General features: G+C 37.7%; 1 protein-coding gene across 1 annotated transcript in view; it reads right to left on the bottom strand.

Moving 5' to 3' along the window:
• Positions 1-18612, bottom strand: part of LOC129418912 (RNA polymerase II elongation factor ELL) — a 37562-nt gene that overhangs the window by 6205 nt on the left and 12745 nt on the right. The window contains exons 3-7 of the mRNA XM_073853579.1: positions 13871-13998; positions 10914-11077; positions 4262-4503; positions 3006-3130; positions 551-664 (exon numbers count right to left, since the gene is read on the bottom strand). Coding sequence (XP_073709680.1) covers positions 551-664; positions 3006-3130; positions 4262-4503; positions 10914-11077; positions 13871-13998 — 773 coding nt within the window. The remainder of the gene's footprint in view (positions 1-550; positions 665-3005; positions 3131-4261; positions 4504-10913; positions 11078-13870; positions 13999-18612) is intronic.

Raw genomic sequence — 18612 nt, 5'->3', positions numbered from 1 at the left:
TCACTCTCATCTCAGGTAATCAATCAAAGCTCAATGACAAACCTATTTAAGTGCTGCAAGAACCTGGCAGTCTGACTACTAAACTACTGCAAAGGCAATACAGCATGCACAACAGCACAGCAAAGCTTTTGCAATATTACAGGAACGGTTAACCTAAAACTTTAAAATGCAAAATGAAATATGTGATAGAATGACTGATAATTAATTGTGCAGCATTATAAACCAAACCTTCTGCAAAAGTAAAAAAACACCTACAAAAATAGCTTAGCAGTTTCACTAATGCCAAAAACTATTAGTTAATGATTGTCTTGTGACCCAACCCCATGACACAAAGCTTAATGTAATCAATCCATCTTTAACTTTGGCTTTGTTCCTCACAAAAAGCTAGACTATTTGTTAGAATAATAATAATTAGTCAAAAAGTCATATTGGCTACATTCAAGGCAATTCAATTGTAAATTATGACAAAATGCGAATTTTGATTCCTTTAACATAAGCCAGAATGGGAAAAAGTATCACATCTTTTAATAGGTGTATATTTACCATGGAGAGATTCTTGACAGGGCTGAGCTGGGATGGAGAATCCCCTGAGGTTTTGTGGAATGAATGGTTGGACTGGAAAGTTTTCAACTGGCTACCGCTGCTGCTGAGAGGCTGGAGTTTTCTGGAATATCAGAGAATGAAACGTTGTCAAAATGTCATTCCATGAATACTTGCCATCAGGAAGCCTTTACTAATTAAACGTAAAAAAAAACATTTGAACCAGGCCAAGTTAAGATAAACTTTCCAGTTCCAGAAACCAGAAAGCTATAAAAAGCTGCGCTTACAGGAAATGAATGAAGCAAACAGGAAGAAATTTAAATCTCAGGATCAAGGGCTAGGATTTGCACGGCTGCCGGCTGGGCTGTTCACAAACGCAATGCAAAAACAACCAAACTCACACCTGCGCTAATATGCAACATTGGCTGGTCGAAGCGCAAGGGCTTGTTAGTCTAGCTTAGCAATTCCGGGCATCTGATAACATCTGCAGTAGGACTGGCACAGGCCTCGCTAATGTCCAGCGATGAGAACAATAGTGCCAGATACATTCTCGCTCTCCTAGAGCTTTCCTCTGGCAATCTGCTTCCTTCAGCTCTTTCCTCTCATAGAGATGCCTTTTCGTCATACAAAAAGATCGTTCCTTATACGTGCCCTGCTCGAAAACCTAACAGTGCCTACAAAACCAACCATACTGAACAATCTGGGGTGTTTAGTTAAATAAATATTTCTGACAGCCATAGGCTGATACAATGACCCGAACATGTAAGATTCAGCAATGAGCTATGTTGTGCAAGTCCCGTTCTGGGGTTTAAAATTCCCCGTGTATTGCAAGAGCAACTTGAGCTGTCCCATTAAAAGACTTTAGACTCTGATTGGCAGCGCACATTAAAAATGAAAGATCGACGTTGATGGCAGAGTTGACGAGCAGTGTGGCAAACCTCCCAAAAACACGGCTGCCAAACTTAGATTTGGCAGGACGTTTGCAGTTTATTCCTCTATTGTCCCGGAGCGAATGCTGCTCGGAAGAATAATTCCACTCAACGCCACCGCATGGTGAATCGCATGGCTTCCTGCTCAGACAGGCCTAAAAATCATATCATCTGCACTGAAACACGTATTTAATAGGGCTCAAAGGCATCGCTGAGGCAGACTGGCAGGGCAAGGCATGATATTAAGACTGGGGGACAAGACTATAAGTAAAGAGGGACAAGGACTGTTTATTAAAATAATACTGTTGTGAAAGCTTAAAGGATTAGTCAATTTTCTTTAAAAAAATCCAGATAATTTACTCACTACCATGTCATCCAAACTGTTGATGTCTTTCTTTGTTCAGTCGAGAAGAAATTATGTTTTTTGAGGAAAACATTCCAGGATTTTTCTCATTTTAATGGACTTTAATGGACCCCAACACTTAACAGTTTTAATGCAGTTTCAAAGGACTCTAAATGATCCCAAACGGCATAAGGGTCTTATCTAGCGAAACGATTGTAATTTTTGGCAAGAAAAATAAAAAATATGCACTTTTAAAACACTTCTCTTCTTCCTCCGGCTGTGAGACGAGCCACCGCGACCTCACATAATTGACGTCAAAAGGTCACGTGTTACATATATGAAATTTGCGGACCATTTTAAACAATAAACTGACACAAAGACATTAATTAGTATCATTTGACATACAACAACGTTGGAACGGTCCTCTTTCAACACACTTGTAAACACTGGGGCGTAGTATCGCATATGTCATCCGTGATCTCTTGACGTGATGACATATTGCATGAGGTCACGCTTGTGGTTTGAAAGTGCATATTTTTATTTTTCTTGCCAAAAATGACAATCGTTTTGCTAGATAAGACCCTTATGCCTCGTTTGACATCATTTGGAGTCCTTTGAAACTGCAATTTTAAACTGCATTAAAACTGTTAAGTATTGGGGCCATTAAAGTCCATTAAAATGAGAAAAATCCTGGAATGTTTTCCCCAAAAAAACACAATTTCTTCTCGACTAAACAAAGAAAGACATCAACACTTCGGATGACGTGGCGAGTAAATAATCTGGACCTTTCTCTTCAAGAAAATTGACTAATCCTTTAAGATATTACTAAACAACACTAACATAGAGGTTTGGGTATGGCAGAATAGGGCAAAGCAAAGTGAAGTAAAGTATGGTCTAACTAGTCTCTAAAAAGGTTTTGCCACATTACAGCTTATTTTGACGAAGATCAACATACTTATCACATTTTTATTTTGTGACATTTAAATCACGCACAGAATAAACCAACACTGTATCATCACAGTAATTTTTCAACATGACCTTTGAGACAGCTTAAGAAAAACTGCATGCACTTACTTGAACTTGTAACGTTAGCCAATCAGAACAGAGCATGCCAAATCTATATGTTCCAGTTTTAAAAAAATGCAAAGAAACTAAATTATCAATAAAACAGTGTTAAATAAAAAAACATGCACCTAGCCAAAACTCTTTGAATGAGCTGTCGCTCTTCCTCCACATAGCCTGGCCAGTCTCTCCGTACATGTCTGTAGAAATCATCCTTCAGAGTAAAGCTGTGATCTTTGGGATTGATTTTAGCCACCTGAAAGGAAATGGACAATAGAATTATTAGATTTCTCCTTACGAGTCATTACAAATGCACTTAAGTGGAAATATTTCAAGAGAGCGACTGGCTGTACGAAAGAAATTGAACCATCAAGCATTACCATAGTCAGCGTTTCTTTTTTTCTTTTTTTTTAAGAATTATTGCGTTTGACAATCTTATGAGATAGAATAATATATGATGGGCCTTTTAAGGACATACTAAATATATATCCAAAGGAAAATAATTCAATTCAGGCCTCATAAATGTCAAACAGAAAGCAGAAATGTATTATGAAACGGTCTGTTCTTTAAATATGAAAGGAACACCAGAATCCTCCCTCTGTCAAAATACAATCCATTAATCAAATATTATTAAAACAGTGCTGCAATCTCCCCCTTGTTGAATGCACTGAAACTCCCAAATGTAAACGCTACAGGAAACATTTCACAAAATAAACCTACTGAGGAAATCAGCCATGCTTTATTGCATAGATGCTTAATCTGCTTCAGGAGATCTCGCTTACTGTTTAGTGTACTGTAGCTTTAACTTTTAAAAGGATAGTTCTTTTATCATTTACTCATGATTCATGTCATTATAAACCTGTATAAATGTCTTTGTTCTGCTGAACACAAAGGAATATATTTGTAATGAAGCAATATTGACTCCCAAAATACTCAAAATGGGTTTGGTTACAAACACAGCTCAAAATATCTTCAGCAGAACAATGAAATTAATACAGGTTAGTTCATGTTGGTTACAACATACAGGGTGAATAAATGTATTTTAATTTTTGGGTGAACTATCCCCAATGCACATCTGAAAGAGCTACACCTGAACACAGTCTTGGAACTGTAATTGATCTCCAGAGGCAGGGATAAGCAGCCCAAAACATTATTTAAACTGTAAGCTTGGGGTCGAGATACGCTATGAAGTTTAATGTGAGATATAAATAACTTTTGGCATCATAATTTGCATCTAGTGCAGATTGGAAGGTAGAATGCATTGACTGCTGATCAACAACATATGGAAAATGGCTTCTTATTGAGATTTGGACATTTGATATCTGAAATATCAACACTTTGTTGAGCATTTGAACTGTAGCGTGCTTTATGTGCGAGTTCACTTTACCTCCTCGAGCACAGTACTCAAGTCAACCTTGTCCTTTGGACTGGCTTTCTCTCTCTCCAGCCAGAGCAGTAGTTCTGGTTTGCTGTAAGGCTTTAGGGCCAAAACATGAATGACGCGTTCTTTCAAGGGCCTGTTGACCACCAAGCTAGGTGCACCGTTTCTCTTGTTGCTGGGTGAATGTCTATTAGTGTTGTCAAAACTTGTTGGCAGGCCCTGTTTCTTCTTAATCTTCACACATTTACCTGAAGGAAAAAAAAGAGAGTGCAACTTATAAGGGCGCACTCACACTAGGGCTAACCCAACCAAACCATGGCCCAGCGCGATTGTCCCCCCTCCCTACTCCCCCAAAAAGCATGTACTCGCACTGTATTTTGAGCGATCCAAGCCTGGGCGCGTAATGTATAAACGAAAGTTCTACATAAAAACTAGCAGCAATCTCCTAGTAAGCAAGCCTACAGGCAGGCTACGGTTAAGGGGTTGAGAAAACTCCTGCCGTTATTGAACCAATCAGAAAAGAGAAAACAATGAATCATCAGAAGCCTCATTTCATAGCCCCGCCTTTCTACTCAAATCAGTGAGAGAATCATGACAAAACTGCAAGCACAGAGGGACCAGTAGATGTCGGGTTATTTCAGGAAATAGTAATTTACAACTGGTTTAGTTTACACACAGAGACAGATTCAGCGCTATTAATTCATATTTGCCGTTCATGAAACTGTGTTTTTGATTGCACACCACTGTTTGCCGACTTGCAATGCTTTTGGCAGTATTTCAGTGCAAAACCGTGCCAAAAGTGTAAGCGTGGAAAAACTGAGGTCAGATGCATACAGTTCATACTTATTTAGCATAAATATGAAGTTTCAGACATGAATTACACTTACGATTAACAGTACAGTGATGCAAAACTTGTTTTCTTACACTTGCAACTTGATTTACACCTTTACAAAACAGTTTTTCGCATGCAAATTTATTTTACAGTTGCAATGTACATTCTTATAAATGATATTCTGCGCATGCAAATCTTTTAGGCGCTAATTTACCTTCATACATATTGCTTAGTTGATCTGCCACGTGCTCAGACATTCACGTAACCCTGCTCCGCGCATCAGAAGGTTTCTCATAAAGTCAGATGAAGGTAAGTGTTCACGCAATTGATGTCTCTCCTTTTAAATCGTGCTCTGGCGCGCCCAAGTGACCCCCAAAACCTGGTTTGTTTGACTAGTGTAATCGTTCTGTACCGCGCCCGAGCCAGCTTGCAGAGGTGGGCTCGAGTGCAGTACAGAATGCTTACACTAGTCAAACAAACCAGGTTTTGGGGGTCAAACGCGCCCGGTGCGGTTAGGTTTGGATAGTGCGAGTGCGCCCCAAGAAGGGTAATCTTGCTCTTTACTACTATCAGACCAATTCAAAGTCTGCAATAAACAAGATGTTGACTACATTTTGCGATGTCCATATATCAATGCTTGCCACAATAATATAAAATCTACACAAAAATTTATAAAACATCTATCAAAATATGCAGAGAAAAGGCTTTAAATGTCCACTGTGTAGATTTTAGTGGCATCTAGTGGTGAGATTGTAATTGCCACCAATGGTTCTTTCAACAGCTCACCCCTCCTTTTCGAAATGCATAGTGAAGCTATGGTAGTCGCCACCAGTGTTGGGGGTAACACATTACAAAGAACGTGCATTACGTAATAATATTAGTTTTCTGAAGTAACGAGTAAAGTAGAGCAGTACTTTTTAAATGTACACATTAATATTTGAGTTACTTTTTTAAAAAAGTAACGCAAGTTACTTTTTTAGTTTAATTAATTTGATTATAAAAAAAATGATGTACTGAATTAAACTGAACGTAGTCACATTACGCACTCTATGCGTACATGCCTGTGTGGGAACAGTGGAAAACTCAGAATCTGAGATGGCAGGCCAGAGCTCGACATTTTTGTGATGAAATGTGCAATTTCTGAATGCAGAACTTTTCAGTCATAAAAAACACCTGCAAGGCCTGAAAGAGATCAAACCTCAGTCAAGAAAAAGTAATGTAAAAGTAACTTAAGCATTACTTTCCATGCAATTAGTTACTTTTTTTGGGAGTAACTTGTTATTGTAATGCATTACTTTTAAAAGTAACTTTCCCCAACACTGGTCGCTACAGAACAAACATGTCATCGTCTGAGACAATGAAGTTATAAACGCGCTCTATAGAGCAGTTTGTCCATTTAGGGATACTGTAGAAATGGCGACTTCCATGTAAGGGGATCAGCAGTGTATGTAGATAAAAACGGCTCATTCTTAGGTAATAAAATCAATACAGGTTATTTTGTAAGGTCTTTATACATCACTGATAATATAGTTACATCATATTTAGCATATCATATTGCCTTTCTGTCAAGAGATCATTTTAAAAGTTACACAATGCACCTTTAAAAGATCACTACAAGCTCAGAACCTACAAAAACTATAAAAGAGTGAAATAAAACAGGATGAGAGATAATTGTTTAACCCGACTGCCTCTTCAGCACTGAAAATAAGCCAAGCTCCCTGCAAATAGCACAGAACGGGGACCGCTGAAATCCCAGAGCTCTTGTTACGCAAAACAAAAACCAAGCCACCTCAAGGTGAAATTGGACACATGCGTAACGGGGACAGACAGGTTAGTGCCGTGGCCGTGACAAATGACAGTCACACATACAGTACTGTAAACAGCAAACGCTCCACGACTTGGCTTTAAGTAAACATCACAGCCCCGTAACACTCGGTTGACCCGTTCTCCGAATGTGAACTGTGAGTTTGGCGTGTACCAGCAGGCTGTCGAGTTTTAAAGAGTTGACTGTAAACGTTGCCCTCACTTGCACAAACAGGAAAGCTGGGAAGCTGAAGCAACTTAAACAGGGGCTTTATTTCTGCTTTTCGTTTTCCAATCAGTGTGCTAATTCACCTAGAGCCAGCAGGACACAGGAGTGCTAATAGATATCAAGCATGCCTAATCTCATTACAACTTTAAGCTGCACTTTGAAGGTTGCGATAGGACAAAGTGAAGCGCAAGCTGTCTATACATTAAGTGATACGCATCTGTGCCACTTGTGCATTTTATATTATTTTCGTACTGTTGGCAATGTCCATTTAATAATTCGTCTGCCACAAAAGTCTCACATAACAGCCCTCTTAACTAATATCACAACATATTGTGATAACTGAGAACAATGACTCGATTTACAGGAAGTTTGACTATTAGATCTCAACATGCTGCAGAGAATGAGAATAAAAAAAACTGTATTGTAAACCAAATTCCTTTTGACGCCTAAACATGTTGAGCTTTGCAAAACATTTCTGAATCAAACACTTTGTCCGCAAAAGTATTTGATTCACTGTACCATCCGTTTGGGAGGTGTAATACTGTACAAACTGTAGACAGATGTCACAAGATGTAATCAAATCAGGCCTTAAAGGCAATCTCACCAAATCCAATTCCCAAAATCAACTTGTTTTTATTGGACTGTGCCAAGTAACGTTTTATTTTTTATAATTTCCTCAAGCTCAAACATGCCGCAATAGCTGATCTAAGATGACAGCGCTGACCTTAAATGCTACACTGTATTTTATGCATTCACAAAAATACGGCACAGTTTGGCAACTGTACACAGCCAGTTCGGTGCCATACGATTGAGAACCAACCTCATCAAACTGTAAGTACATAGTAAACGGTTGATGACGCTTGTCCACAAGCCCCATAACAGTGTGCAAAATTAGACTGACCTTAAAATACCCCTTTTTTCTTTATAATTAAACACCCACTGAAATACCTGCCATACATTTAAAAGTCTCTGCCAACTATGAGAGCAATGATGGCAGAGCAGTATTTAAAAGAGTCAAAAAGATAAATGTGCTATTACTTTACCACAAAAATATAGCATCCAGTCGCAAGACGTTTCCCAGCTTGACTACAGAGATGGGAACAAAGTTGGAGATTTTATTTTCGTTTAAGTCAAACAAACATATCTGCCCGCCACAACATTCTGCAATGATGTGGTTATGCTTCTGTCGCCATACGCATATGGCATAGAGAGCTTGTTAAATATATCCACAACAACACTCTTATTACTTTGGTCCATGATGGGTCAAGTTCCCAGGCAACTCACATATTCATAAAAATATAGAATGAATGCACTATAAGTCTGTAAAAAGCATTAAATGTAAAAATAAAAGCCAGACAAAATATTTTACCCTATGTCACATTATTATATGCACGACCTAACCAACTGAAAGGTCCTTCAATATTTTTCCTTTCTGTATCTGTCAAATTATATCCCTTATACACTCACCTAAAGGATTATTAGGAAAACCATACTAATACTGTGTTTGACCCTCTTTCACCTTCAGAACTGCCTTAATTCTACCTGGCATTGATTCAAGGTGCTGAAAGCATTCTTTAGAAATGTTGACCCATATTGATAGGATAGCATCTTGCAGTTGATGGAGATTTGTGGGATGCACATCTAGGGCACGAAGCTCCCGTTCCACCACATCCCAAAGATGCTCTATTGGGTTGAGATCTGGTGACTGTGGGGGCCATTTTAGTACAGTGAACTCATTGTCATGTTCAAGAAACCAAATTGAAATGATTCAAACTTTGTGACATGGTGCATTATCCTGCTGGAAGTAACCATCAGAAGATGGATACATGGTGGTCATACAGGGATGGACATGGTCAGAAACAATGCTCAGGTAGGCCGTGGCATTTAAACAATGCCCAATTGGCACTAAGGGGCCTAAAGTGTGCCAAGAAAACATCCCCCACACCATTACACCACCACCACCAACCTGCACAGTTGTAACAAGGCATGATGGATCCATGTTCTCATCCTGTTTACTCCAAATTCTGAATGTCTCAACAGATATCAAGACTCATCAGACCAGGCAACATTTTTCCAGTCTGCAACTGTCCAATTTTGGCGAGCTTGTGCAAATTGTAGCCTCTTTTTCCTATTTGTAGTGGAGATGAGTGGTACCCGGTGGGGTCTTCTGCTGTTGTAGAACATCCGCCTCAAGGTTGTGCATGTTGTGACTTCACAAATGCTTTGCTGCATACCTTGGTTGTAACGAGTGGTTATTTCAGTCAAAGTTGCTGTTTTATCAGCTTGAATCAGTCGGCCCATTTTCCTCTGACCTCTAGCATCAACAAGGACTGCCGCATACTAGATGTTTTTCCATTTTCACACCATTCTTTGTAAACCCTAGAAATGTTTGTGCATCAAAATCCCAGTAACTGAGCAGATTATGAAATACTCAGACCGGCCCGTCTGGCACCAACAACTATGTCTCGCTTAAAATACCTATAATCACCTTTCTTTCCCATTCTGACATTCAGTTTGGAGTTCAGGAGATTGTCTTGACCCGGCTCCAAACCCCTAAATGAATTGAAGCAACTGTCATGTGATTGGTTGATTAGATAATTGCATTAATAAGAAATTGAGCAGGTGTTCCTAATAATCCTTTAGGTTAGTGTATATAACAAATGTGTTGACATCACAAGACAAACTGAGATATAAAGTATGACGTGTAGCTCTTTGCCAGGCATAACAAAAGCAATTCAGCACTTTAATTTGCCAGAAGCAAACCGATGTATTTCCTCATACCAATGAAGTGTCACTCCAACAAAAATAGGCTACAACTTAAGGGATTATTATAGTTGAACGTACATCCTACGACATAGCCACGACGGTGTAGCCTACACGTCAGTTTTCATATATACTTCTGCGTCCGTGTCATCGTGCAAACACATGCGCACACTGCTGGTAGTCAGTATCCACGCGTGTAACCACAGTAGCAGCGCAATCGCCAAAGAAGCAGCAGCTTGGCCAGTTAACCCACAAACGAAGAAGAAGCAGCAGCTTGTTGTGTATGTTTTAAGAAGACCAGCATTGATAGAAGTAAATAGCCAGCGAATTTTCTTGCAGTTTCAGTTAAATCACTCCTCAACTTGGCCCATCGCGAACTGAAACACCTATGACGCAGTTTATTTTACCTGATGGGAGGGGTTCTAGTGGACCAATCACAGCACTTGCGGTCCACGTAGAACTGACACGCTGTAAAAATTTTGGCGAGGTGGACGTCAGGCTCCGCACTGGCTACGGATAACCTATGGCATAGACCTTACACACAACTCTAAGTCCAGAGCGACTTGTGTCCTCTCTACCCACAGTTTGGGGAATTGCAGACTTCAGAGAGAAGCCCCATGTATAATTCAGTATTTCTGCAGATGAAAACCTAATTGATCCCCAGCCACAGTAATTAAAATCCTGGGCTAAACTTCATCCACACAGCATGAGACTTGTTAGCATACTTCTGGCAGTCTCAATCAGATTAATGGAATAGGTCTGTGGCTTCACGTCTGCCGATAAAACACATCAGGATGGAGTGGGGGTAGGAAACATATGTCATATGATTTACACGACTCTGACACACAGGTGATTTTGATGAACAATACCCTGGTTTATAAACCGGTGAACAGGACAAGATATTAGCACGTTACTTTCTTTTGGGGCAGCTGCATGTGATATAAGAAAAGTTAATGCGCATTTTGATGAGAGACGATTAGAGATCTACGCATGTGGAGCGTGTGCATGAGCAGATCGAGCGTGATTCTTACTTGGATGCGTAGACCCGGGTTTGATCTCGATGGCTGAGCGACTCCAGATGTCCTTTTCCACTTGAGACATGCGCTCGCGGGTCATCTGGTAGGAATCGTCGGTGGCGCACACCGTGATTTTGTCCTGAATACTGCCCTGACTTTCCAGATGTTCCCTGCCATCTCTAAGCAAATGAAGGGAATAGCGTACAATTAGTGAAGGAACAATAGATTCAAATACTCTGTAATATTTACTGAGCTCATGTCATTAAAAGAACGACTTCAATATACAGTGTAAGTCAAAAGCTGCACTGAATTTATGTTTTTAATGATCATCAAAACCAAAATTTTTTTTTTAATTAGAATAATTTTAGTTTTATAATGGATAAACTTGAATTGCACATGGTTTGCAAGCACACTTTGCTTTGGGAATTTTGTGCAATCAAAATGAATCGAGATCACAACACAGATGAATTCTCTTGCTGCGTGAAGATTGACATGTTTAACACCATTCTCCACATTGCTCAGCGTCATCTGTGTTACAGCTGGGCCTTTGTCCACAAAGCAGCCGGAAAGTCAGTGACTAATTTATGACTAATGGCCTTAACCGTTTTTGTGGAATTGCTTTGCATCCTCTTTCCCACAAACCTATGTAATGCTATTCTTCTGTAAGACAAGTGGAGTATTGTGAGACTACAAGTCTCTTTTGAGTTGCAGAGCGACCAGATCAGCGCTAGCCCGATCAAGAGGCAGCAACTTCACGACTGTGCTTGACGTCCAATACTGTCATGGAAATTGGGTTCAAGGGTCAAAGTAAATGTTGATCTAAACAAACTAAAAACCTACGCTTTACACATTCAAGAGAAACAATAAACAACATGTAGCATTTAATACTAAGAGTAATACCATTTTAATAGGAGTCATGCTGTTTTATTACTGCATTAACTAATCAATCATTGCATAATCAACCAACCAATCAATACAGACTGGTACTATATAATTTAACAAGTTTAAGGTTGCTATCATTAAAGAAAACTATTATAATGTTAAAAACTAGCAAAGAAACATTAGGAAAAAACATTAATAAAATAACAAAATCACAAACATTTAAATTAAAACGCTAATTTAGAAAAGAACAAAAACTAAACTAAAACAATAAATGTATGCTTATTTACAAAATATCACACATTTAAAAGAAAAATGCTTAATAAATGTAAGGGCTGTCAAAAGATTAATCGTGAATAATATATAAATACACAAATATATACATGAATGAATGCTTAAGTAATACTAAATATATTCAAGTAATATATATATGTATATATATATATATATTAGGGCTGTCAAATAAATCTATTAGTTTTACCAGTGATTTTAAGGTATTGATGTGGTAATATAATGTATGGATGTGGAAATGTTTGTGGTAATTTGACTCTTTCAACTTCAAACAAGTGTAGTTCTGTCAATATTTTGTTATATTTCAACAAATCATGCATTGTTCCGTTTTAATAGAGAATGTCAAAATATGAACAACTTTTTTTTAAATTTGCTAATTCCGACTCAACTTGCCAGCACAGGTCACAAATGATGCAGCAGCAAACAAAAATGGAGAAAGAAAAATCTTCTGAAAGGAAAATTCATATACAAAACAATGGCTGGTGATTCTGTTAAAATGTAAACAGGCTGTTGTTAACATACATTTCCATAAAGCATCTATATATGTATATATGATTAGAATATTAAAAACCTGAAAAGTGTTAAATTAGGGTAAATTTAGAATGGATACAAATGTGCGATTAATTTGCGATTAATCGCAGTTAACTCATGAAATCATGCGATTAATCTAGATTAATTTTTTTAATCTATTGACAGCCCTAGTATATATTTATATATATATATATATATATATATATATATATATATATATATATATATATATATATATATATATATATATATATATATATATATATATATATATATATATATATATATATATATATATATATACACATGTATATATATATATATATATATATATATATATATACATATATACATATATATACATATATATATATATACATATATATACGTATATATATATATATATATATATATATACGTATATATATATATATATATATATACACGTATATATATATATATACGTATATATATATATATATATATACGTATATATATATATATATACGTATATATATATATATACGTATATATATACATATACGTATATATATACATATACATATATACATATATATATATACATACACATATACATATATATATATACATACATATATACACATATATACATATATACACATATATATATATATATATATATATATACAACTTCCATATAGATAATTTATTATAGCATGTTAAAATTGCTACTTTGTAGGTGTGATGCCACTTTGTGAGGTGTGCCATTTTTGCGGTGTCCTTTTAAATGCAAATGAGCTGATCTCTGCATTAAATGGCAATGCCGTGGTTTGATAGTGCAGATTAAGGGGCGGTATTATCCCCTTCTGACAACACAAGGGGAGCCAAATTTTAATTACCTATTTTTTCACATGATGGCAGAGAATGGTTTATCAAAACTAAGTTACTGTTGTTTTTTTACATTTTCTAGGATGATAGAAGCACCGGGGACCCAATTATAGCACTTAAAATGGAAAAAGTCAGATTTTCATGATATGTCCCCTTTAAACTAAATTTTGTAATATTATAATTTATATATAATATTACCCAAATTTATACATGTATGCATGTTTATATATACATAATAATTACACACAGTACATATACAAAAATTAAACACAAACTTTTATTTTGTATGCAATTAATCAACATTATCGTTTGACAGCCCTAAAAAATAATTACATTTGAAAAACCCCAATGTACACAATGTCGTAACAGTTTGATAGTTGAAAGAATTTCTATGTTCTTACCCAGAGAGAAACTGGTGAATACAATCAAAGCTGGCCTGAGGTTTGTCTTTACTATCACTGGACAGGTAGAATGAGAAGACACGGAATGAGTCTGGGGAATCCGTTGAAGGAACAGGAATCTTGACGTACTGTTAAAAGAACAAGAAACACAAAGAAGTTTTAGATTTGTATCAAATCATTACATATATATATAATTAATATATACATCTTGCTCATTTTCCTACACTATCCATACACCAACACTGTAATGACAAACAGATGTTCGTTTGTGCCTCTCTGCTCCAGTTCTATTAAACGGCTATTTCAAGAAAGCTTGATGAAAATACACCTGTGTAACAAACAAAGCACACAGCAGCCGGGATACTTAAATTACAATCAGTACTTTCATTAGACTATTGTATAAAAGGACAAAGAAAGCTTGTTTTCACTCAATGTTTGGACACACAGGCTTTTGTTGATCAAATAGATTTCGGTGCATAGCACCTATTATCTAAATTCCATAATGTATAAATACCTTTAAAGGAATAGTTTGGAAATTATTTACTCACCCTTATGTTTTTCTAAATCTGTATGAGTTTTTAATTCTGTAGAACATAAACAAAGTTATTTTGATAAATGATGGTAAGCACACATCTGATAAACACAGTAGAAAAAACAACTTCTATGGAAGTCAATGGTTTTCCCATCAACTGTGTGTGCTTGCCATCATTTATCAACATATCTCTTGTGTTTTACAAAGTAAAGAAACTCATACAGGTTTAGAACAACATAAGGGTGAGTAAATACTTTTCATTTTGGGGTGAACCATTTCTTGAAACCCAGAGGCCTATCTCACTACAACAAATTGTTCTGCTTAAAATATATGCAAAATGTTAAGTGCCATGTCCTTGTAAGGGAAATTATGTTCATTACTCACTCGGAAGAACACTTGCAGTACCAAAACATACAGTACAGGATGTTTTTGTACTTAATTTGTACTCATATTTGTTAATTGTATAAGCTTGATGTTGATCTTTTTTAAAACAAACATAATCAGCATAAGCAATTAACACAAATTCTGTTATGCTTTAAAGGGACATTCCACTTTTTTTGAAAATATGCTCATTTTCCAGTTCCCCTTGAGTTAAACATTTAATTTTTACCATTTTGGAATCCATTCAAACTGATCTCCGGGTCTGGCGCTAGCACTTTTAGCATAGCACATTCCATTGAATCTGATTAGACCATTGGCATCGCGCTAAAAAATAACCAAAGAGTTTTGATATTTTTCCTATTTGAAACTTGACTCTTAAGAAGTTACATTGTGTACTAAGCCTGACGGAAATTAAACCTTTTTTATTTGATTTTCTAGGCAGATATGGCTAGGATTATCCTCTCATTCTGGCGTAATAATCAAGGACTGCAGCAGGCGTAGTGATATTATGCACTGCCCGAAAATAGTCCCCTGCTGTTGAAAGTAACCAAGGGGACTATTTTCAGGCAGTGCGTAATATCACTACACCTGCTGCAGCCATGTTACATTAGCAAAGTCATTGATTATTACACCAGAATGAGAGTTTAGTCCTAGCCATTTGCCTAGAAAATCGCAACTTTTAATTTCTGTCGGCCTTCCTACCCGATATAACTACAGAAGAGTAAAGATGTAAATAGGAAAAATATAGAAACTCTTTAGATATTTTAGCGCAATGCTAATGGTCTAATCAGATTCAATGGATTGTGCTAAGCTATGCTAAAAGTGCTAGCGCCAGACCCGAAGATCAGCTGAATGGATTCCAAAATGGTAAAAATCAAATGTTTAACTCTAGGAGAGCTGGAAAATTAGCATATTTTCAAAAAAGTGGAATGTCCCATTAAAGGTTGTCATAGAGTTACATCACTGCTTTTCCAACCCTAACCCTAATATTATTAGTGGAAATGTTGCATACTTTTTCCTGTCACTCATAGCTATTTATAGTAGCATATTTGTATTTGTCATATGTGTGTCAGGAGTGAAAATTGGCAGTGTGAGTGGAAATCTGTGTTAGCCATTGGGCTAACGGGGCCAGCAGAAAATCCCTACTGTTGATCGAGAAGATATGAGCCCAAACTGCAATCTAATACAAGGACGTTGTTCATGTGTTTTTGTTTTGTACCATTTGTGATCCCTAAATGCACTGCCTTTTTGGAGCAGCAAGACAGCCAAAAAGTACATGCTACACAGTTTTAATGTGTGTCATGCCTTCCAAACAAAACAAAAACTGCCAGTTTAACAAAAGCAATTAATACAATAAAACACTGCATCAACATGCTTGTTTGTTTAGCTGTGTTGCATTATTAATCCAATTTGACAAGTTCATACTGGTCTTGTTTGGCCTATATTTTCCTTTTCAGTTATAAACAGCAAGGCACATTTAATTTTTAACTTATGAACCACAAAAAAAAATGCTTTGATGGCAGCTGACTGAGTCATGCCTGCTCGACAGCAACTCCGAGTTTGTGTACTGAGGCAACACGAGGGTCACGGCTTAGACGCAGTTACGTAATGCTAGCAGTTATCTAAGGGCAATCAAAACAAACGCAGCCCAGGACCGGTACCATCTACCACCCATCTAGCACTCGTTCAAAGTCCTGTGAAAAGGAATCAATAAAGTACCCAGCCAATCTTTGTTCTGCTCTACATGCACGAAGCCAAATACGCAGTGATTTAAGACTGGCAAACACATGGTGAGAAAGTGCAGCGCTACGTTGTGAGTCAGCGTGAATGCTGCACATACATGCAACCTGGCAGCACTCTCGACTCATATGAGCACAGCTGCCTCCTGTTAGCATACAGTGGCTGCTATGAAACTAAAGACTCTATTCACGACTTTGAACAGACAAGCTATACGTTCTTCAGGGGAGGCCTAGAAACCTACTTTCACTAATACAGAATAGCAAGTCAAAACACAAACTCATTAAGCAACAGGTATTGCGGTGCAATTCTTTTTATACAGCCTCGAGTAAAAAATAATGAATGTTTTAGTGGAAGCAGTGCCCTAGATTTGAGGACAAACGGCTGAGAAAAATTAACAGTTAAGGTCTACATCATTTACAACGACATAATTTACATTTAAGAGGCGGTGGGATCATTTGTGTCCAGAAATTTGGTCGCAAAGGACACAGAAAGTGACTTAACAAATAATATGCTCTCTTTTAGGTGTGCAAACACCCATAAACGAAATGACAGGGAATATCTCAGCACCTTTAATTCTCACTGTCAAAATGAGCCACAGGGTGTTTTTAAAATATGCAGGGTTATGCTGTGCAAGCAAGTTTGGTTAAAGACTGCTTTAAAGTATGCATTTATGTCCTAAGGCTTTAAAGCTGTCAAAAAAAAAAACAGTACAACCTTTGTCCTGAGAGGACTGAACTTATTTCCCATTTACTAGTGAGACTAGAATAAAAATATATTCTACCATATAACCATACAGGTTCACGAAGTATAATTTAAGCCATCTAATTGCATAAACATTTTTGGAATAAACAAATACTAACCTCTTCATTTTTAGAAACACGCTAGACTTATTTTAGCTATGTTTAATGAAGTGCATAAAATACTCCAGTGAGCAATTATACATCCTACATACCCAAAAACAGCATGTATGGGCAACGCAGAACAGGGTTTTGCCTGTCACAAATGCCCGGTCAGGCAGCACAACAGTAAGCATGCCACATGGAGCCAATAAAAGCTCTCTGTTTCCCAACACACATTCAGCCCCGCAACCCCCACAGCACGATCCCTGCCCCCATCCTTATCTGTTAGTTTTCGTGCTACAAGACACGCACACATAAGCAGTCACAACATACTACAAACAGTAGCCCACCGCCACGATGGACATGGGGGTTGATGAGGAAACCCTGGTAATGACCCAGTTATGTCCATGGCTTCAAAACAAGGCCGGTACGGCATGATCGGACTAATGTGCCCTTTCCTCAAATACAACAAACCAGGAAATGCATCACGGCTGACGGCCGGCCAGTGGCTTGTTTTGGAAATACAGCTGCTAGAAGCCACTGCCAAACGTGATAGCTGTCTTCACCCAAATAACAAGCAACAAGTCATTTCAAGGAGGACCCAGAAGTAGGTCACAGCAATGCATTGCAAGAATTATTTGTTTCGATTGACCACACAGATGAACAAAAGCTAATAGCCCCCCCGAGGCAAGAAACGCACAGCCATGTGGATTTACAGTCTTGACTCCCTTCAACCCCTCTAAGTTCCCAAAGCATCCCCCAAACGCTACCCTCCAGGAGACAAGCTCTCCCCCTGCCCCAGTCCCCTTCCTTTCCACGTGGTACATTCATTCGTCGACCCCTGGCCCAACCACCATGCACACTTCATATTCTAATTCTAATTCTAATCAATGTCATACAGGTCGCTCCATTTTAGAGGCATCCTTCTTTTCCCATTCCCAGTTTCCTTCTCAATCTTCATAAGCATATGGCATTTACCCCCTTGGTTCCCAGCTTCTATCTCCAGGGAGAATGCGGTTTTCATGGCTGCAGCTTCACACTAGGGCACTTACGTCTTATGGGTAAGGGGGATTTAAGGGCCATTAAACAAGGGCTCCTCATTGCCCAGACTAAGGCGGAAAGACTTTCCACACTGTGGGAAACTCTGTAGTTGTTGGTGTCCTCATCTCAGCTAGATGATAATATCCAATGTCATTTTAACTAAAGAGCAAGACTGAAAAGAGCAAGTTGTTCAGAGAATGTGGATAAAC

Source organism: Misgurnus anguillicaudatus, chromosome 15 (genome assembly GCF_027580225.2).
Source record: "Misgurnus anguillicaudatus chromosome 15, ASM2758022v2, whole genome shotgun sequence".
NCBI classification, from domain to species: Eukaryota; Metazoa; Chordata; class Actinopteri; order Cypriniformes; family Cobitidae; genus Misgurnus; species Misgurnus anguillicaudatus.
The sequence above is the reverse complement of the archived record's forward strand: the minus strand, read 5'-3'. Positions and strand labels throughout refer to the sequence as shown.